We start from the raw sequence: 23174 nt of genomic DNA, 5'->3' as shown, positions 1-23174 counted from the left end.
GACTCTGGGACCTTGATCTCCAAATCAAATGTACTTTAATCCTAGAAGAGGGCATTGGACCACCGAGGAACAGTCTGACCCTTTTTCTGGTTGGCCAGTGAGACGATTCTGATGTTGTTTCTGGTTCTGGTTTGCTTGGACACAGTACTCTGAACAGCCAGCTTGTGACTGCCTAAATGATAAATGGACTGAACTTATGTAGCGCTTTTCCAGGCATACAGACCCCTCAAAGCACTTTACACTAGAGCCACATTCACACTCATACACTGATACACAGATCGGTAGGCAACTTGACGTTAAGTGCCTTGCCCAGGGGCACATCAACATATGGCAGGAGGAAGCTGGAATCGCACCCACAACCTTCTGATTGCAAGACGACTACTCTTCGTACTGAGCCACAGTCGCCAGGACAACTGTCAGGTCAGTAATCTTCCTCATAACTGTGGTTAAAAATAAACATTTCTAAAACAAAATTCTTTTTAATTTTCTGAAGAAAATAATTATTTCTGTAATTATGAAAATTAATTAATATATAACTGTGTAATAAAACTAAATGTTTTTCCTTTCTGATTTGCTGAAATGAACTTTTCAATTATATTCCAGGGTATTTAGATGTGCTTGTATATTTGTACACCTGCCCCAGTAATATCCCGTCACTCATTTACATTAACCTGTAATATTGCACATCAGTTCAGATTATATGGACTATTTCCTGGATTTGTAGCCATGCTAATAATTAAATCCTACTTTTAAGTCCATTTGGAAGAGAAATACATCCAGATCATCTTGTACCTCTGCACTTAATTAGCCTTTACTAGTTTTCATTGCGATTATCTTCAGCCACGTTCAGATGATGCTGCAGGTTCACCAACTTCTTTACAGTTCAGGTCAATGTTTGTGTTTATGTTGTTTCTGATGTGGTTTCAAACCTGTGACTAAAGCTTTCCAAACCAAACCAAACCAAACCATCTTAAAGCCCTGGTTGGTTCTTTGATTAACCAGGCTGCAGATGGTGTTGGAGCAGCACTGATGCCCTCTGCTGATGGATTGTAAAACTACAGCTCCCAGCTTTAGACAGGAACTTGTTGTACCTGTAAACGTTTTATTATTTGACAAAACAAATCTGTACATCTGTGATCCAGAAACACTTCACCTCACTTGCAAAATTTATTTTTATAGATATTCATCAATACAGTCATGTATAATAGTACATATTTAAATTCTATAAATCCGTTTACTGCAACCCTTTTCACACACTGACAGAAGCTCTGGATACAAGATGATCTGAACACCAGCAGCTCTTATAGTACAGTCACTTCAGTAATACTACAGTCTGATTCTACCCAACAGCACTAAAAGAAACCAGACATGAAGCTCAATCAACCACCCCTTTCTTCCGAGGATACGGAAGAAAGGGGAACAAACATTCAGAGTCGTGTAAGTCACTGGGAATCACTGCTACACCACTCATATCAAACAAAGCAGTCACATATTGCACTATGAATGCAAAGATCTCAGTCACAAGAAAGAAAAGTGCTTCTAAGCGCTGTACAGCGGCTACACACAAACACATGGACATGACGCAGTGTGGCTGCATCCGCCTACAGTACAGGATCAGGACAGTCTGTCCCAGAGTTCAGGAATGGACCTTGAAGGCCAGTAGCTGCTCGGAGTGCATGTTGTTGAGGGAGCGCAGGTCGGGCAGCTTCAGCAGCAGCTTGGTGAAGATGGCCGACTCGTTGGCGTGGTTCCTGGTGATGAGGCTCCGCAGGGCACGGATCAACGTCTCCTGTAGCGCCTCCACAGAGTTCACGTTCTCAATGCCGGAGCGATCTGGAAGGAACGGGGTGAGCAGAAACGTTTACAGACAAACTGACTGAATCCAGAAAACACAACAGCTGATTTCATTAAAATTACAGCACAGGTCAAACTGATGAGGTCGGCTCCAGGGTGAAACATCTCTCCTGCTGGGGTCACCATAGCCTGCAGTGATCGAAGCAGTAAGTGTTTTGTGGGGACCTCCTTGGACACAAACCTCTCAATGCTCAGATCTACTCGTCAGGATCAAAGCCTTCATTCTCTAGGCTGCTGCATTAGCGCCACCCTGTGGACATGTCTTTACCTACTTGTGTACAATATCTCACAGCCTCCTCTGTAATCTTTTCCTCTGTTCATCTGCAGCACACACAGCTCTATTGTTTTTAGAAGTGTGTTTCCCTGTATGAGGTGGCCATTGGTGCTAAAAATTCACCCACTGTTGCTGACTTCAAACAGTTCTGCAGAGCAGAGTGGGTCAAATCTCATCCACAGTGATGTAAAGTTTCATTGCCAGCTGCTGCCAGTTACTCGTTTCCATAGTGTCAGGTTGCTTTTTTCCCTTAAATCAAATCATTTAAAAACTGCATTTTGTAGTAATTAAAATGATCTTTGTCTAATATTAACATTTGTTTGTTTGTTTCTGAAACATTAAAAACAGATGCAGGGTGTAAGGGGGTAAATACTTTCAGAGCACTGTGCTCAGTAACTGCAGGTCATGAGTTGAGCCAATCATTCATTTTTAATTCAGAGCAGCTACAGTTGGCTGAAAACCCACCAGCTGAGACGAGGACCACAGCAGTGAACAGGCTCATCTCCTCCTCACTGAGACCAAGGTTCACGAGCTTCTCACGGAAATCAAACATGGAGCTGAGAAGGTCGCTGGAGCCCATGGTCCTCAGAGCATCCACGCTGTACTTCTTCCCACCCAGGAAGGTGATGGAGCGCTCTTTCACGTTGAACAGTGAGGCGAAACGAACCACCAGCACCTGCAGGACCAGAGACATTCTGACAAAAAGCTCCTGCCCAGCCACTGAATGCTGACAGTAAAGGGGTTGGAGCTCACCTCAAAGGTGCCGGACTTCAGCAGGCTGACCTGGTCGTGCTGCGACAGCTCTCTGAAGCCTGGGATCTTCTTGGCAAACTCCACCACCTCCCTGACAGCGGGGGTGAAGCTCTGAGAGAACTCCTCCCACACCTCATGGCCAGACTTGTGAGGATCCACGTGAGGAGACATATTCATTGGACAGACCTGCCAACAGACAGCCAACAAGGGCTCAGCATGACTGGGGGAAGCAATGATCAAAGCGCTCCTCCGTTGTGTCTTCACACTTAAATTAGTTGAACTGAATCTATTTCAATACTTTACAAACATATTTGGAACAATCCATGCAGTTAGCAGCAGTCTCTGTCCTGCAGCGAGGGACACTTAACTGACCGCTGTGTTGCACCCATCTTACCAGGTACATCCTGCTGCGTCCTCTCCATTTACCCCTGCTGTAGACGCCGCCGGTGCAGAGCTCATTGGGTGGAGCTCTCACAGCTCCATGTATGTAGGTGGGACTGTGGCTGGCTGCAGCAGCGTTCCTGGCCCCTTTGAATGGACACTGGCTGGAAGCGTTGTCCAGCTTTTTCAGAGGATGTCCCAAGATGGACAGCGGGCTGTGTCCCGCCACGTTGACAGTGTTGTTGCAGTGGTTCCACGTGTCCTGCCCCTCCTCTGAGAGCTGGTTGGTGGTTGTTTTGGTAAAGTCACCGTTCAGGGGGCCCCTGGGGGTCTCCGCTGCTTGGTTGCTGTGCTCCTGGTTGTACATGAAAGTCTCCTGATGGGCCCTGGTCACTGAGCCGATCACCTCATCCTCGCTGCTGTCAGACGCACTGGGAGAAGCCGAGCTGCAGCTGGTGTCCATGGGCACGGCGGCTTCAGGGTCGGAGCTGGAGCATGTTGAGGATGAAGGGGCGGAGCCGATCTCCTCTGAAGCAGGTTTGATGGCGCTGGCTATGGGCGCGTTGGCGAGGGGCAGCGCCTGGCTGCTGTTCATCATGTTGTTCATGGCACTCTGCATCTCCAGCAGCATGCGCTGTTTCTCTTGTTTGGGGATCCTACCGAAGCGCACAGCTGAACAGTGGGAAGAGGGTTCATTTAGCTCCATTTTAGTTTATCAGTTTGGATTTTGCAAATCAATAAAACACACAAGCTGTTCTCATTCTGAGCAACTGACCCCAAGTATAGAACCTTGCCAAAGTATTCATACCCACATTATGTTACAACCTGCAATCAGACCCATATAAGGTAGCAGATGATTAAAATCAGACTGTTGGAGGAGTCGCTGTGACAGGACTCCGGGCTGGAGGTGGAGCTGGAGGAGCTGATGTAGGCGATCACGCCTCCTGGTTCAAACTGTTTAACTAAATAAACTGAAAAGTGTAGCTTCTTCAGCTGCAGACCTATTGTTAAGCTTTGAACGTCTACAGACTCAAATTTTGCTCACTCTTTGTTAGAAAACAGCTCCATCTTAGACTGGATAAAAACCATCATTGAACATCAATCTTCAAGTGTTGTCAGACATTCTCAGTTGTGTTTAGGTCAGATTCAAGTCAGCTGCTTCCATTCCAATTGATCCTAGTTATTAAACAATGCAGTCAAGTTCAGTTTATTACTTCCAACTAACCTTGACTGCATTGTTTGATAACTAGAAGTAGATGACTTGACTCTGTGTGACTGAATCCACTGTGTTCTGGATCCATACTGGATCCGTTTTGTGCCTTCAGACAACATCTGTTGTAAATCGGGCCTGTATAAAGAAACTGAATTATTCACTACCTTGTGTTAAGTTTATTGCATATAATGATCAGTCATATACCTCCTTTAGTTTGATGCCTCAGTGATGATGAAAGTTTTTGCAGAACTGTAAAACTAAGTGGTATACTGCTGACGTTTAACGAGGTTTAGTGAGCAGCTCGGTTTCGACTCATCTCATAACGACAAACTTTTCAGTCTGCTTCTACGTGTGCAAACAAAGGTGCTGCAGCGCAACATGCTGACAGTAAACTATTGTATCGTAATAAATACACTGAAGGTTGAGGTTGTAACCAGAACACATCAAATGTTAGTAAAGGTTTATGGGGTGTGAATACTTTTGCTTAGGTTATAAATAAATGACTGCTCTCCTTTGAAAGCCAATCATCTCATTTCCAGTTTTGGATCTAATCCAGTTCTCCCATCGTCAGACACTCACAGTCTCTGGACATCCCCACCATGAGGCATTTCTTGAAGCGACACTGCTGGCAGCGGTTCCTGTTGACCCTCATTATGGGACAGCTCTCATTCTTAAGGCACTTCTTATACTGGATGTTCTGCTGAATGCTCCTCCTGAAGAAGCCCTGAAGAAGGACAAGGACACACACACACACACACACACACACCAAAAGCATGATTAGTAATCTGTTCAAGGAGGGTAATGGTGAGTGCTCTGCGCCATGATGGGACACTACAGAATTCCATAGGAATGAACAACCCTGAAGGTCCTCATTCAGCTGCTTCATACTGAGGAAACAATATCATGACATTTGTCTCCCATTCTGATATCAGAAACCTTATGGGTTAAAAAAGTGGCACCATTTGCTGCTCCTGCTGAAATGAAAACAATCGGCACTGAGAACATTTTCCACGTCTGTTTTCTGAATCAACATCCTGCAGGAATGCAGATTCCTTCTCCTGCCTGTTGGTACCTCTGGAATAATGAGGGGCTGTTGCTCATGTCGCCTCCGTTTTCTCCCCTTATCATTTTTATCTTTTACATTTCAGAGAAACACAACGCAGCTTTTTGATGGGGTGTGTGTGTGTGTGTGTTCTTGTACTTGTTGCTGAGTGAGAACCATTTTTTGTATTTTTATCGCAAAGTGAGGACATTTTCCTGGTCCTCACTTTTTCAAATTCCGTTCTTGGGACAGAGGTTAGGTTTAGGACTAGGGTATGAATTGAGTTATTGTTAGGGTTAGGTATTAACTGGTTAGTTATGGTTATTGTTAGGGTTAGGTATTAAAAATCAAGGAAAATGAATGGAAGTCAATGGAAGTAACCAAAAAGTCCTCATAAAGATAGTAAAACACGGATGGATGTGTGTGTGTGTGTGTGTGTGAGCACAGCAGCACGTATGTTGGTTGGCTCTGATAAATAAGGGGAGAGTGAACTAGTTTCACTGAGTGTGTGAGCAGGGGGGGTCGGTCCTCACCTTGCAGCCCTCGCAGGCGTGGACACCATAGTGGAAGCCGGAGGCCACATCACCGCACACCTTACACAGCAGCACCAGGCCGTTGATTTCTAATCGGTACAAAAACACATGTGTAACTTTGATCTGTGCAGCACAGATGCTGAGTCACTTGTCAAGCAGAACCACCCAAACATCACTGTTAGAGCAACAATACAGCCGTTTAAATGTCATCAGGAGCATCTGGGTTCAAAGCTGGACTGTTAGTGTTGCTGCTAGGAACCAACAGGGGCAGGAAAACCATGCAGGATCAGGAACAAATCATTTAAAAGCAAGCTGGAAAAATAAAGAAATAAAAATGCTGAAAAAATGTATTTATGGTGAAATTTTACACAATCTATATTATGTTGAACTAAAATTAAAGAAAAGACAAAAGAACTAAGACACTAAAAAAAAGCAGGGTTCTCACCAGGTACTGTTATGAATGTAGCGGGGGGGCTGACATGATTTTAGAGAGCTTTACTGTTAGCGGTCACACAGGATGAAAGGAAGCAGGGTCAGACTCAACGCATGCGCTGCAGCCGACATTAAAACCACACGGAGAGGGAGGCCAGGTGTCAGAGTGTATCGGCCTAATTTTCAGCATAACGGCCCGCTACGCTGAAACGTGCTAGCAAGAACCCTGAAATATCTAACATTTTAAGTGTTATTAAAATCTAATAATTCTGTCTTTAACACTAAATAAAATACATGTTTTGATAACATGTAGTTGATAACTACAAAAACAAAAGTGATTAAATCCAAAACATTTACCTGATTTAAAATGGAATTCAAAAATACTAAAAATGAAATCGAATACGAATATTCAATAAGCACAAATAATTAGAAAAGACAGGTTGAGAAATTAAAAAAGGAAAAATACTAATTCAATCAAATGTAATACTCATTAAAATAAGAGAAAAACGTTTTAAAAATGTTTTTGAGTCACTGTTTCTCTATATTTTTATGGCATTTATTAATTTAATTTAAAAGCCATGAGATCTAAATCCTGCAGCTTCATGTGGACTGCATCAGAAAGTCCGATCCAGAACAAACAATGCAGTGGACCTCCGGAGAATGTATGGAAAAGTGCGCCGCTTACTTGTGATCCCACATTTTCCCGAGGACGAGAAGCGGCCACCTTTCTGACTCCCAGGGAGGTTCTGGCGGCCAACGCCGAGCGAGGGGTCAAGTGGCTGGCCCAGTCGGACTCGGCTGGGCGAGGAACCCCGCTGAGGCGAGGACGACTGGTAGCTGCCGTTGGAGGAGTCGCTGTGACAGGACTCCGGGCTGGAGGTGGAGCTGGAGGAACTGATGTAGGCTATCACGCCTCCTGGTGGAACAGAGAGGAGGGGAGGCTGTGAGATGATATGGAGTGAAACGAGAACTGAGCTCCAACTGTATGGAGCTTCTTACTCTGCACTTTCTGCAACAGTGCATGTTTATGGCAAATACCCCCCAGAACGAGCGCTTGTGTCATTAATCTGAGGAAACTGGACATCTCAATCTCAGCTTTCTAGGAAGCTGTAGTTGGAAAATTTTCATATATAAAATGGTAAAACAATAATCCCTCAAAGACGTGACAGGAAAAGACAGAATCATCCCACCTCAGTAGATCATTTATTGCATGCTAAGTGCTCAGCTAACAGTTCTATGGGAATCAAGCTGTTGGAGCTAAATCAAGGTAATAAATGAATGTTACAGATAATATCTGAACTGATGTTATTTTTACAGCAGAAAGAAATGATTTGTGTCTGTCACTGTCACAATGTTATACAGAGCTGAGGACATAAAAACTAAGTGGTTACTCTAGGAGGACAATACTGTTCCATAGCACCAAATTACCACAAATATCATCTAAAGACCCTTTAGATAAATAGTTCAATCTAATCTTATAAACCGGTTATTACAAGCATGCTACTTTATTGATCATAGTTAGAATTTAACTTTATTTGTTCTCCCAATTATGTTACTTAACGTCTGCTGAATGCCTTTAGATTATTGGTGCCAGCTTGCTCCACTATTTTGATATGGGCATTGCGGCTCACTACCCAGGAGAGCAAGGTCTGAGGGGGCGTCATAAAAAAAGAAAGAAATAAAAAAAGTGGCCTGTCATCTTCTGCTACCTGAACATGAGCAGCTCCCAGACCAGACGCCTGCCCTGTGTGAAACTAACCTTCTTAAAGTACAGAAGCCACATCAGAACTCATCGACAGCTTCCTCAGTCAGAAGAAGCAAGTGAACCAGTGAGTCCCTCCTCCATCACAGGCTGCCCTCATTTCTTACCACTGCTCATCTCGGTGATTAGATAACAGCAATTACATAATGTCAGCTTCATAGGGTGTGTGCATGCCTATGAGGATAGGCACCTAGGCTGCAACCAGCTACACTGAAAAGCCTAAAAAGGTCTGTTTAGATGAATATTGAGTTGAGCCACAAAACTCACTACATGTTTCCACCATCTTACAGCAATCAAGATGCAACAGGAGGCAGGATATGAACCATTTGCTTCAACAAATGTCTCTCCTCAGCATCAGCTTGTCGAACCCACATAAAAGCCCACTGCAGTAAGTTGAAAGACAATGTTTCAGGAAACGAGATGCCTTTTCATATCAAGTACAAGATACAGTGAGTTGCAAAAGAGCAATATACAACATATAAGCAAGCATTCAAGATGTTATGTGGTGATGTATTCTATAAAACCCCAATCATAAAACTAGAACAGTGAATGCTGAAACAAGATGTTGCCTTAAAAGCCTGCTCAAAAATCTAGGTTTATATAATACTAATCTACAAAATACAGTCTAATGTAACGACAATGATCCAATGTTCTTTTAAAAGCCCAATACTCTTTAAAAAATGTCATTAGCATTACTTTTTCCTTTTAAAGTTGAGGTTTAGAAGTTTATCCAAATACCACGTTTAAAACTATTAATCCACAATAAAAATGTTGGATGATGGTATATAAAATCACAGTGGAAACTATTTTACTACATATCCTGTATAAAAAGCACGTTCACACGGTGTTTTCAACTTAAATCCTCGAATAAAATGTCAAATTATTCAAAAGCTTTTATTTTTCCGATGTACTTGAACGTACCACTAATTCACAAGACTTCTTCAACGCACCCCACGTGGAACTAGCATGCTCTCCTGCTAGAAAGCTGGGTCACCGCGCGCCGCCTCACGTGTACCCGCAGCAGAAAGCCATGCTTTCACGGCGGGGCACATTATGTAATGTCTGCGTCACCGCCCAGCTCGACCAATAAGCGGAGACGTAAGGAGAGCGTAAACACACGTGCACATGGCTAGGCTTGCGGGTCCATGTGAGTAGAGTGGACCGCAGTGCTGCCAAAGCTAGGCGGACGGGCACCAACAACAACCCCCCCACCCCACAGTCCTAACCCAGTTTAATATTAAAGCTACGGTCCTTATTCTGATCAGTTCTTATAAATTAATGTCTGACGTGGTGTAATAAGTCAGTTTGATTCTAACCGAACTACCCGAAATTTAAATGACACTCACCAGCTTTGCTCGAGTCCATGTCCTGCGAGTTTCCCCTCTGCTACGTCGGTGCCGAAGCCGTGTTTGATTTAGTGCTCAGCAACTGGAAAGTTGCTGATGGATAATGTTCGGGAAAAAACTGAGCTTCAGGCTAAAACCCTAAAATCACGGACATCAAAAGCCAATGGAAGCCCTGAAGAGACTGCTGATTCTTATAGGCAGTCAACCCGAGTTAGAACCTCACAGTGATGGGGAAAATGTACGTTTTAAAAACCCACTTTTAACGACGCCACAAAAAACTGCCAAAATTCGGCTGTTCTCAGCCTGAAGGTTCCGTCCTGCTTTCACTCTGCTCCGCTCAGCGAAATACAGCGTTTTCTATGGAGCTTTAATACACGAAAAACAGGTTCAAAACGAGTCCGTCGCCAGGTGAGGAGGACGGGGTTTAGAAGAGAGCAGTGTGCAACCATGTGACCCAGTTCACCGGCTCCTCCCTCTCCACAGCCCGCGATCGTGTCAGTGTAACCTACTGACATACTTTCACCAGAGCGAACAAAGACTTGTGGCAAGCAGGTTCGACGTTAGGACAAAACAACAAAAAGTTCTGGATCCAGTTCTCTTGGTCAGCTAAGGTGCTTGCCAGGGTTCCACAAGTTTCATGATTCAGTTTCATTGCTTTATATCCTTTCCTGACAAACACCCTGATTCAAACTGCTCTGTTCATTCATTTCCATGTATGTCATTGAGATGTTGAGTAAAACTGAGGACATCAATACTATGGTAAACTATAATAACTTTATCTCTGGTAAATACATGAAACAATTTTATTTTATTTATTTATTTTAGATTCTCAACACAGTGGAAGAAGCCTATAACAATGCAGAGGAAAAGCTCAACAAATACATGTCAGATGGCCAACCTGCAATCAATTTTATTCAAGAAGTCGGATTGTTTGATCCTCGCCACATTTCGTTTATGAGTAACAGTGCTTCCAGCTACGAACACAACCCACGTTTTAGTGCTGTACCTCAAGAGGAGTTTAAGACCTATTGTAACCACCTGGGTCCAAAAGCACTCAAAGCCTCAGTATGTGGAGTGGTAGATCTAGACTTGCTTTGGGGTGGTCTTGAAGAACGACTTCCTGTCCTCAGCCTCTTGGCCAAAAGATGTGATCATAATCTCTGCTGATGCTGAATGAAGCAACAGCATTTTCAAGCTGATATTATCCAGTCATAGAAGATTAATCACAAACAAAAATCTCAAAGCTTTGGTCTTCTTGTACCACAACCAGTGTCTAACTACTGGGGCGTTAACAAGAGATGATGGAGGATGGTGGGGAAGATTTGGAGAAGGACCTGGAAACTAAGCAGCTCTGGGACCGGCTATTCATGAGTTTCATTAGTGTTTTTTCTAAAACAGCTCATAAGGAGTTTTGTTACAAATTTGTTGTCATCAAATTTAAATACAATTTATATAAAAAATGTATTTGCGCTTTAAGTAATTTTTTGCAAAAATAATTTTCTGTTTAGTAGGATTTGCTAATGCTGTGTATACAGTTCATGTTAACTTGAATGACTAATATAGAATTCTTATTTTGCACTTCATCAACTCCTCAGGACTTGACTTTATCTGTAATAAAGGTGCTATAAAGGTACTTGAAAATGTAATTTGCACTCTAAATATAAACATATTAAAAAATATAAAAAAATTTCTGGAAAGGTTACATGCAGCAATTTCAACTTTTTTGTAAGATCATATTGTGGTAAAAATAAAGCTTGAAAATAAAAGTGCAACTTTGACTGCAACTTTTTGAAAAACGTACTGCAAAATCAGAGATTTTAGGCCGCAACAATCACAAAAAAAACGTCACAACATCCTGGAGGTACTGGTATTGGATCCGCTCTAGTTGAAAATATGAAATACTTTGACTAGTCCGTTGGCATCTTGTTTGTTTTACAACCAACAGAGACTTTGTGAAACCTGTATTCTGGCAGCAGCCATCTCTTGCCGGACAGAAGCCGGTACCAGGATGCCTCCCTACACACCCCACCCTGAACCCTCAATGTCTACATGCAACCAGGGGCAGACTGGGACAATAATCCAGGCCAGGAATTTGATACCATCCCAGCAGGCCATCACCAGTGAATTAAGGCAAACCACCAAGACTGAGTCAAATTGAGTGTACTTTGAATGCACAACATCTGCATACGTCATCAATTGAATACCTACAAAATAATTAATTCTACTGTGGTGCAATATTATGTACTCAAATCACATAAACTTAAATTATGTTCACCTACACTATGGTATGTATAAACCCTTTTAAACTCACGGATAATGTTCTCAATTTTAGTATCATACAATAAATAATTTTGAAATGTCCATTGATTTGTCCGATTTTGGTGGTGCTAAAAAGATAAATCCAAATCTTTGGAGTGAGGGTGGGAAAAATAATCAATTGGCGTTCCTTGACTTTCATGTCTATCAGTCTTTCCCATCTATCTCTCTCTCTCTCTCTCACTCAGTACTTCTGGCTGCTCTGCAAAATGAAATTAACATTTTAAAGATGCTTGTGAAGAAGTTAGTATACAGATCGTCATGAGTGAGGCACAAAGTATTCTAAAACCATAGCCTGCTGGTGTGTTTTGTGCTGCTAAATTGTACCTAATCCAATCCAAAATCCAACCATAATTTCCCATCTAATCAAATTCACTAACTGACTATTTTTATGCATTGGCTATATTCATATAACAACAAATATTTTCTTAATTTTGACGGGATGTTACTCGGTTAAATAAGTTAAAATATTTCAGTATTTATATAATTTATTAGTGGAGTTTACGAAGGGGTCAGTTAAACTGAATTCCTGGACATTTTTGCATTAAACAAATATTTTTCCAGATCCTTTTCGTTTAACATCTTTTAAAAGTTGTAGTACATTAAAATGTTTATTATGTCAGTTCTGAGCCCCTTGGTTCCTCAAAGTGGAACTAACCTCCTTTCACTGTCTTTAAGCCTGCTGAGTCAGACAGCCTCAGAAAATGAAAGGAGGGGGCGTGTCTATCTGTAACGTGAAATTGCAGTTACTTCTCGCTACTGCACTCTGTGGGAGTTTCAGCCAGGTAGATTCCTGAGTGAGCTGCACGAACGGCATGGATTGTTTTTTAAGCGCGACCCGAACCAAACCGAACCATTGGTCCCACCCCTCAAAGGTTGCAGAGCTTTGAGGGGCGGCCATCGGGAGCACCGGGGCAGAGGGAAAATGCCCCGGTGTGTTTACCACATTTAGTACAACAGCCCTTGTAACCTAATGCATGGCAATATGTCCATCTTCCAAATGTAAGCCTGTCTCCCAGTGTCAAAGTAAAGGTTACAGTAAGAGTTGCTTTATTTTTATTCTGAGAAACATCTCTGCAAACTTTTTCCCCTGAGGTGCTACTGGTCCAAGTCTAACGCCTCGTGCCTGAGATTTTCAAGTTACCCCTACACATGCATATAATTCTTTCTGGGTCAGTATGACGTGGAAGTGCTTCGTTTTCCTTCTTCTCCAGTCAGCAGTGCTTGGCTGCAGCCACTGGGCTCTTTTCCAAAGCACTTTTAGCTGCGTAAGCTGTCTGAATAATTACAATGAAACGTAGTGATTAGTCCCACATTTCACTAGTTTATTTTTTGGGGGATTTTGACAGATCAGATCAGATCACTGTGGCCCTAGAGATCCAGAAAAGGACAGACAATGAAGAGGGAGTTACAGAAGAGATGCCTGTTATTCTCATTCCATCTGTCTTTATTCCCAGTCGACCTATTCAGTCTGTAGATTACAGGGCTACACTGTTCTTGCTGTGACCTGGAACATCTTGTTGTCATGACCCGAAAGACTCATTTATTGGTGGTTAAATGCAAATACTGGGAAAAGTCAACTGTACTGCAGTGGGATCTGCTGCAGCTTATCTAGATAAGGGGAAATACATGTAATGATGGGTGAACATATACAGTGCACTGTGGTATATAGTCCCGTGTGAAAGTATTTATATACCTTTTCAGATTTTGTTACGCTACAACCACAAATGGCCATTTCTATGATTTTCTGTTTCATTTCATTTGTAAGTTTATTTTTGTAGAGATGCTGTGTGTTTTACAGTTGTCTTGGATTTAGATTCATCTTCCCTGTTCCTGCAGAAGAAAGCATCCCTGCAGTATTATGCTGCCACCACCACGTTTCACAGTAAGGATGTGTTCAGAGAGATGTGCAGTGTTAGTTTTCTGCCACATCTAGCATTTAACATGCAAAAATCCTTCTGTATTATCCTTCTTCCACTTCACAATAATGCACCCTTGTTTGTTGGCCTATTGCTTAGAATTCCAGTAACATTTACAGTGAAGTTTATGGTGATAATGTGACAAAACAGGAAAAAGTTCAAGTGGTATGAATACATTACTTTAGTTGAATCCTATTCCTGGTATTACTTAGGATTTTTATTCAGTTCAATTCAGTTTCTTTATATAAGGCCAATTCGCAACAAAAGTCACCTCAATGGGGGCGGGTAAACAAAGAGGAAATTCCCTCAAAAAAAGCTGATTTGGATTGGGTCTACCATACAAGTTGAAGGTTTAGATGAACAACTCAGAAAGCTCAACTGAATCAGCGAAATCCAATGTTCTAGCTTGACAAAGGGTCTTTTTATACAGTAGACAATTTTTCCAGATTAAGAAGGACTAATCTTAGTGTTAAGACCATAATTTTCTCTCCAATTTCCAAGCATTTGTAGGTGTGCAGCTCTGAATTAAACCAGGGAGCCAGCAAGAACAAGAGCATCAGTTTGTTAAAGGATAGAACTTAATTTGTTGCACTCTGCTGTGTTGTTCTAGGTTAATGAGGAAATTAAAAACGGAATGGATTTTATAAAGGTTGTTACAGCTATGTCTCATATTAATCTATAATAATGACATTTTCTCTCAGGGGTGGAATACTCAGTTAGAGCAAACTTAAAGGTTACTAAAATAGTCAGACAGGACAGGGATATGAGAAAATACTATTATCTTTTCACACCCAATGCCATATGTCAGCACAAGGTCCAGAGTATGAATACAGGAGTGAGTAGGTCTGCAGATGTTTTTAGCAAAGCCAGTTAAATCTAAGGAAAAATTTAAGGCTACATTTAGACTATCACTTTCAGTGTCAACAGAAATGTTACTGATCAGGACACTATAATGACCTGATCAGTATTTAACACTATTCAGTTCAATTAAGAATGTATTTATATATCACATTTAAAGAAACATCAGTTGACCAAGGTGCTGCACAATAGTTAATGCATCAGGGATAGAAAGAGGTATAAAATAAAACTAGGAAATAAAAAAAATGAAATGAATAATAAAATTACCCATAAAATAATAAACGTAACAGTAAAAGTAACAAACCAAGATATACTATATTTCAATTAAATTACAATAATTTCCCACCTCTGGAATCAATAAAGTACACCATTATTTTCTTATTTCAGCTAGTGTTGAAGGCCAGGGAAAAAAAGATATATTTTCAGGCTGGACATAAATAGGAAAAAAAACACAACACTAAATCCGATACAAAATCTGTGAGCTGATATAAGAATTGAGAGCAAGGCCTGACCAAAAAAAACCCAAACAGAAGGAGTTTTAGTGCTTTGTAAATTCAATAAGTAAAACTAAAGGGTCAGATATTCAAAAGAATATTAGGAAATTATTAATTGTAAACTTAATTGTTCCATCTTGGTAACAGATGTGAAAATGGCAAAGATAAAAGGCAAAAGAGTTTGGTGGGAGCTTCAGGAACCAGCTATCTCTGCAGGTTGGGGTGTTCTCAGATTTCAGATGACTTTCTGGCAAACTTTTGATTAACACTGAGAGCACTGAACAGAACATGCTGTTAAAATCTGCCTTGTAGCATGCAGTGTGCATACTTTGCCTTTTGAGGGTATATGTGGCAGAGATAAAAAAAACCAAACAGGAATCTATAAATACATAATTTTCACTGAGCATTTACTGTTCACACAGTAAGAGTGGATTTGCAGCCATTTTTAATGTATTTATGTTAATGTATGCTTTATAAATAACCTCAGCTGTGCCTGATGAGCTATCTGTAGCCATCACTTCTCCAAGGTGTGATGGTAACTATTCATAATAGTGTTCTTTTATTTACAGCACTTTCCATGTTTTATAATCACACATCAAGACATTTAGAACAAGACAGTCTGCTTACCTCCGCCACACAACGTAGGCTCACTCAAAAAATCCTGGATCTGAATCGTGATCGGGGTCACAACCAAAATTGTATCGATTCTTCTTTGGGCTAAGACACACCTCTGGTAACAAATTCATAAGTCATCCATAACTTTTTCTTTAAAGTTGCTAACACACACACACACTTACAAACTGAACTGAAATAAAAACATAACTTGCTTTGTGGAGGTAAAAATGCAAGCTTTACTTTGAATAGATGCATTCAGTGCTGAAAAATATCCCACAGTAAATTTGGAACAAAATCAGGCCCAGAGCCTGGGTCTTAATGCACCACTATCGTTTTACGTTCCATCTTATTCTTACGTCACAGTACTTATTGTACCAGCATGTAAGATTTTAAATTCTAAATTGTCCCAAGTAAAAATGAAAGTCTCCATCTGAATCAACCACCTGTGCAGGCCCAATGCAAATGGCCGCTAGGCCACACTTTGTAGACCCCTGGTTTAGATCAAAGCATTTTCCTGCGTTAGAATGGCCTAGTTTCTGAGGAGCGCCAGAAACACCTTCTACAAAAACATGGATTTTAAAAAGACGTCACATAGCGGTTAGGGGCTACTGATCATCATTGTGACCTTTGACAGTTTGAAGCACAAGAGCATTCAACTTCATTAGGTTCTGGGGGAGGTAGGACATCAGTGTCAGTGTTAAATCTTAGGAGAAATCACCAAAAACCCCAAAGGCTAGAAATGAGTTAAACACTGAGACACACCTACACCTGGAGGTTTTAAAACTGACCTGAACTCATTACACCGTTGGTTAAGTTGTTTGAGGTTTACAGGTCTTTCTCAAAATATTAGCATATTGTGATAAAGTTCATTATTTTCCATAATGTAATGATGAAAATGTAACATTCATATATTTTAGATTCATTGCACACTAACTGAAATATTTCAGGTCTTTTATTGTCTTAATACGGATGATTTTGGCATACAGCTCATGAAAACCCAAAATTCCTATCTCACAAAATTAGCATATTTCATCCGACCAATAAAAGAAAAGTGTTTTTAATACAAAAAACGTCAACCTTCAAATAATCATGTACAGTTATGCACTCAATACTTGGTCGGGAATCCTTTTGCAGAAATGACTGCTTCAATGCGGCGTGGCATGGAGGCAATCAGCTTGTGGCACTGCTGAGGTCTTATGGAGGCCCAGGATGCTTCGATAGCGGCCTTTAGCTCATCCAGAGTGTTGGGTCTTGAGTCTCTCAACGTTCTCTTCACAATATCCCACAGATTCTCTATGGGGTTCAGGTCAGGAGAGTTGGCAGGCCAATTGAGCACAGTGATACCATGGTCAGTAAACCATTTACCAGTGGTTTTGGCACTGTGAGCAGGTGCCAGGTCGTGCTGAAAAATGAAATCTTCATCTCCATAAAGCTTTTCAGCAGATGGAAGCATGAAGTGCTCCAAAATCTCCTGATAGCTAGCTGCATTGACCCTGCCCTTGATAAAACACAGTGGACCAACACCAGCAGCTGACACGGCACTCCAGACCATCACTGACTGTGGGTACTTGACACTGGACTTCTGGCATTTTGGCATTTCCTTCTCCCCAGTCTTCCTCCAGACTCTGGCACCTTGATTTCCGAATGACATGCAGAATTTGCTTTCATCTGAAAAAAGTACTTTGGACCACTGAGCAACAGTCCAGTGCTGCTTCTCTGTAGCCCAGGTCAGGCGCTTCTGCCGCTGTTTCTGGTTCAAAAGTGGCTTGACCTGGGGAATGCGGCACCTGTAGCCCATTTCCTGCACACGCCTGTGCACGGTGGCTCTGGATGTTTCTACTCCAGACTCAGTCCACTGCTTCCGCAGGTCCCCCAAGGTCTGGAATCGGCCCTTCTCCACAATCTTCCTCAGGGTCCGGTCACCTCTTCTCGTTGTGCAGCGTTTTCTGCCACACTTTTTCCTTCCCACAGACTTCCCACTGAGGTGCCTTGATACAGCACTCTGGGAACAGCCTATTTGTTCAGAAATTTCTTTCTGTGTCTTACCCTCTTGCTTGAGGGTGTCAATAGTGGCCTTCTGGACAGCAGTCAGGTCGGCAGTCTTACCCATGATTGGGGTTTTGAGTGATGAACCAGGCTGGGAGTTTTAAAGGCCTCAGGAATCTTTTGCAGGTATTTAGAGTTAACTCGTTGATTCAGATGATTAGGTTCATAGCTCGTTTAGAGACCCTTTTAATGATATGCTAATTTTGTGAGATAGGAATTTTGGGTTTTCATGAGCTGTATGCCAAAATCATCCGTATTAAGACAATAAAAGACCTGAAATATTTCAGTTAGTGTGCAATGAATCTAAAATATATGAATGTTAAATTTTCATCATGACATTATGGAAAATAATGAACTTTATCACAATATGCTAATATTTTGAGAAGGACCTGTACACCAGTTGCTTACACCCAAACAAGCCAAACTAATAACCTTTTTGCATAATTATTAGAACCAAATCTCCATAAAGCTAAACTCAGATTTGTGATTTAACTTCAAAGCTTGACTGACCCAGTAGCTACAGATGAAGTAGGAGCATCAGGCTCCTTGCTTCAACACACTGAAGATTAGGTCAAGCTGGTTGCTTTGGTCGACATTTCCACACATGAACATAGTTAGACAGGAGCAAACCTAGTAAAACTCAAAGTATAGGTATCATTCCAAAAAAAACAAAGGGTTGCATCAATTGATCAACCCTGATATCCTTCATTTTGGGTGATAGGCCGATACACGTGAAACCAATCTTATCCACCTCCCCAAAAGTCTGAAAAATCACCCAATGTCCCCTTCGGCTCAGCCTTGAGAGGCCTGACAGATGCCCACCAGGTCACATCTGCACATGCACAGATTGTAACATTGAAGATTTCAGTTGTAAGAAGTCAAAGACAACACAGCACAGTCACCATAAAAAGGGCGGTTTTTATTTGTATTAATGTACAGACGTGTGTGACATGTTCTAACGATAGCGGTGCAGCTGCAGGGTGTTGCGCCTCTTCCAGGCAGCGCGACGAGAGCCTCCGATGGTCAGATGGAACTTGTGACCCTTGCCCAGACCACGGCTCTTCTTTCCTGCAGAAGTCAGACCCCGCATCTCCCTGTGCTTGTGCACAGCCATTGTGATCCATTGGGTATCTGGGTTGCGTCTGACAGCCTTGTGGAAGGGATCGATCAGAATCACCTCAAAGAACTTGTAGGTGGAATCCTCACCCACCCAGTAGGAGTTGAGCACTCGCAGGGCTCCGCAGTGACGACCAGCACGCTCCTGAGGGGAGAAAACAGACATTTACCATCCACACTGTTCCATACAGGAGACACCACTTTACAAAGGAAGCCGAGATGCAGCTCAAGAGCCTGGTGATGTTCACCGTTTTCTCCTTTCTAGCTCAGACTGGTCCACGTTTTGGTCTCCTCAGATGTTAAGGATTTAGGTCTGATAAACGAGACAAAGCTTCCTCACATTGGTAATCTTTGGATTTGTACTTTATATAAAAAAAAGCACAGATTAAATGATGCATCCATTATCCCAAATTACAGCCTGTGTGGAAGGATGATCTGAGGTGGCAGTAAGACTCATACTCCAACAAACTAAATATGAATTAACCTGACAATCAGTTTAGATGGTCAACACCAACCTTACAAAACCCAAAGAGCTTCAGTTCCCCAATAAATAATCAAACCGAGCATTCTGCAGCAGGGAGGAACTACTGAGATCTGCGTGAAGTTGGCTCCGCAAACCTAAGAGCTAGGGTCAGGACGGTTGTGCTGCTATACCTGCCATTATTAGTTGAAAGATAATAAAGGTTTAGAGGTCATCACAGGTCACCAAGCATTATCTAAAAAACCTGAATGGTGCTACAGCTGTGCTGCTAAAACTTAATTGTGCTGGCTGAGGGTTCTGCTTTGTTTACTCAGGGCTTTAACAGTAATGTAACTTATTGCTCACACACATCTTATGACCTTTGAACTTTACTATATTTATAGTGGCACAGACATTTTAGCAGGACAAACGAAGCCCAACTGATTGAGACCAATCTAGGTTGAGTAGGGTAATATGGGAGGGGAGGGGCCTGGCAGAGCGCTTGTCTCTAAACTAAATAACTTTTTGGAAAATGTAGATCAAAGCAGCACCAAGCTCAAACATTTGACACGGTTTTAGATCCATTTGAAGAATGTGTAGAAAAAAAACTCACAATATAGATAAAACAGTCTGTAAAAAAATAAAAATGAGTGCAACAAGGTTTTACTGAAAATCCGACACCTACTGTTTAAAGACCTCTCAACTTACCCCTGTGAACCTCTTCCAATATTGTGTATTTTTCATCTAAGAATGAGGTTTTGACACTGGTTAAACCTTTGGTTCTTTTTTTTTTTAACAAATGAACATAGATATGGCAGTAAAACTGAAGTAGCTGAAAACTTGCCTAAAGTCGCCACCGGAGGAAGGTGTATATGAAGAAAGGTCGGCTGTTACTATGGTAGCATATTAGCCTTCTGCTATAAATAAGCAATTAGGAGAAGTACAGCCATGATACTGTTTTCAGAGACAGACTAAGAGATTAAGAGGATATTAATGCTGTTGTCTGGATACATGAAGGGGTGAATGAACCACAGAAATGGGAAGATGAAGCTGACCGAGCAGCCGACTCCTGGTGACCCATACTAGCATCTTAGATATTATGAGGAGTGTTTTACAGGTGGTAAGTTGAGAAATTCATTTTCTGTGGTGACCTCATTTCAATTAATCAATTTCTCGATACTTGCCAATGTTAACAAACAACACAGCTGCGCCTGTCGCAGCAGTGGTACAGCAACCTCCTGAAGTCTGTCCTTTATGCCTAACAAATGGGCTGAGAGTGAATGCTGCCCTTCATGGTTTATTATAATAAGATTAAATGAAGCGATTATTAAAAAAAACTCTGCATAACAGCTGTCAGCCAGTTTAGAGCGCAGCATTGATTTTTCCCATGCTAATGCAGTTCGGTGCCACTCGTCCCTTCCTACTTAATGTTTGTTTCAAGGATAACATTATTTACACCAGCAGTTATGCTCAAACCATATTTACTGGACCTAACGTTAGGTCCAGTAAACTCATTTAAACTCTAGTTATGTTACTTTGTTGACTTTGACATCCTTTCCACCTTACATTAAACACCACTTGTCTCCAAATGTGTCAGACATGAGCCTGAATGCACAGCAACAGGTAGTGCAGTGCTAGCAGTTCCTCTTGATATTCATATTGCATACAGTGATACTACAACAATGCTAAGTTTGTGATCTATTGTGCAGCGTTTCTCCTGGGAATTATTTAGCAATAACTAACCTCAGAATTTAGATCAAACCAGTAATTGTGGCCAAACCAAAAGTCGCAGCCACTTGCACCAACCTCTTCAGGAATCTAATGTGTTCCAATAAAGACCTCTACTAAAAAGCTAAACGTGATTATTTCAAGCTGTAGGATTCGCAGTCAGGAATGGTCCAAAGCAGGTTTTAAAGCTGGATTTCTATTCCAGCCATCTGAAAAGGGGACTCTGTTTATCCTGAGCCTTAAAATAATGGTTCACATTTTATAAGTGGGGTACTGCTAAAGGATTATAACTAGTCAATAACTCTCAGACTCAATGTTAGGTAAAGCCCTGTTTAAATAACAGAAGATTTGACACATGTATCCCAAGTTCAACTCACATAATCTGCTCCTCAATTAGCAAATGCATTTTCCTTACAAATGTGGTGTAATGTAGAAAAATGATCAGATCTGTTGCCAAGAAGCACTGTTACAAAAGAATATTCAACCAAACATGGATTTCTCTTCTTCTCCATCAGATGGCTATTCTGGTTGGAACTGCTTAACATGTTTCAGTCTGCAGTATGCATCAAATGCTTAGACCATGTAGAATTTATGGGCTATGGACCATTATGGCTGTTTTAAACACCTATAGACTTCTTTGTAAAGAAATTGCCAGAGATTAGATTACTGTTCAATTACAGGTATACAGTGTTGAGACTAGAGGTGTTGTGAAAAGACAGGTCTGTTTTTTTTCTTTTGGGTCTCCTCTGATTGGCTTTTGTTTTATCCAAGGGAAATTGTTGATCTATTCTATGTAAATAGGCCATTTCATTTGAAGCTGCACTGATAACTGGGATCAGATTGGATCTTCACTTCATACAGTCCAACATTTAAAAAGCGATGCTGAACTGCAGCTTTAATGGGCAACATTTTCATACCTCAGCAGTGGACTGCAAACTGCGGGCGAATTTGAGCTGGTTTACACCATGATGCACTGGCTTGCCGTAGGTGGCTCCCTTGGGGACGGGGCGTTTGCGGCCTCCGCGGCGTACTCTGACACGGTAAATGGCGTAGCCTGGAGAACAAATATGGTTACAGGTAACACAGCTGATGATAAGGAGCAAACATTAAGTCCAGGCACAGCACTCACCCTGCTTGGCTTTGTAGCCCAGCCTACGAGCCTTGTCGGGCCTGGTGGGTCTCGGGGCCCGGTGGAGGTTGGACAGCTGACGGTACTGCCAGCAGCGAACACGGAGCAGGAAGCGCATCACATCAGACTGCTTCTTGCGCCACAGCTCCTGCATATACCTGTAGGCTCCCATGTTGACTTATCTGGAGAACAGAAATATTTCACACAAAGTCAGCTCAGAGGTTTGCCTTTTCCACACATTACAGTACAATGAACCACAAATGATCCAGCTCTACAGACCGCCTGCTGATTACCTTCCCTTCCATAATAATCTGAAACCTGGGACTACATTTCCCTTAAAGCACCAAACTATACACGAACATGTCAAATATGACAGGACACCAGAATAAATCAATCAACGGACAACTCTTCCACGTTAAACAAGATGCTACAAATAAAGCCGTAGCGTTAGCCGCTTAGCTTAACATCATCACCTCTAACTGTAATAAGAACATTTCGGACACAGCGCTATAAACTCTCTCCAGAGTAAAACCCAAACGATCAGTTATTTAAAAGAATCATGGACCAAACATTTAGCAGCAGGAGTGCTAATGGCTAGCGACCCAACTGCATCTACGCGCAAGAAAAGTCAGACTTTAATCAGTGAATTCACAGCATTTATCAAAAATAGCAAAGATGAACGGAGGATAAAAGCCTTCCGACTCTATGCTCTAGGTTATACAAACAGATGAATCTGTATAACCGATGATTTTTATGGATTGTGTTTTCTTCAGAAGGATGAAACTCTCGCTTACTTGATGGCGTACCAGCCGGAAAGAGAGAGGTATTTTACCCAGCATGCTTTATGAGCACACGTAGTGCATTTCCTTCCCGGTGCTCATGGGAAATGTAGTTTTTCCAATG

General features: G+C 41.7%; 2 protein-coding genes across 2 annotated transcripts; both read right to left on the bottom strand.

Moving 5' to 3' along the window:
- Positions 1-1137: 1137 nt before the first annotated feature.
- Positions 1138-10001, bottom strand: nr1d2b (nuclear receptor subfamily 1, group D, member 2b). Its single transcript, XM_047383505.1, has 8 exons — positions 9591-10001; positions 7168-7398; positions 6051-6139; positions 5055-5199; positions 3276-3934; positions 2882-3067; positions 2594-2804; positions 1138-1833 (listed from the first exon to the last, which is right to left on the bottom strand). The coding sequence occupies exons 1-8, from the start codon at positions 9607-9609 to the stop codon at positions 1637-1639; spliced, it is 1737 nt and encodes a 578-aa protein (XP_047239461.1). The 5' UTR covers positions 9610-10001; the 3' UTR covers positions 1138-1636.
- Positions 10002-18736: 8735 nt separating this feature from the next.
- rpl15 (ribosomal protein L15) lies at positions 18737-23090 on the bottom strand. The gene is made up of 4 exons (XM_047383206.1): positions 23066-23090; positions 22272-22453; positions 22060-22196; positions 18737-19099 (listed from the first exon to the last, which is right to left on the bottom strand). The coding sequence occupies exons 2-4, from the start codon at positions 22441-22443 to the stop codon at positions 18794-18796; spliced, it is 615 nt and encodes a 204-aa protein (XP_047239162.1). The 5' UTR covers positions 22444-22453; positions 23066-23090; the 3' UTR covers positions 18737-18793.
- Positions 23091-23174: the final 84 nt, after the last annotated feature.

The sequence above is a fragment of the Girardinichthys multiradiatus genome, chromosome 13, assembly GCF_021462225.1.
Source record: "Girardinichthys multiradiatus isolate DD_20200921_A chromosome 13, DD_fGirMul_XY1, whole genome shotgun sequence".
NCBI lineage: Eukaryota > Metazoa > Chordata > Actinopteri > Cyprinodontiformes > Goodeidae > Girardinichthys > Girardinichthys multiradiatus.
Note: the sequence above shows the minus strand (reverse complement) of the source record. Positions and strands in the feature narration are given on the sequence as shown.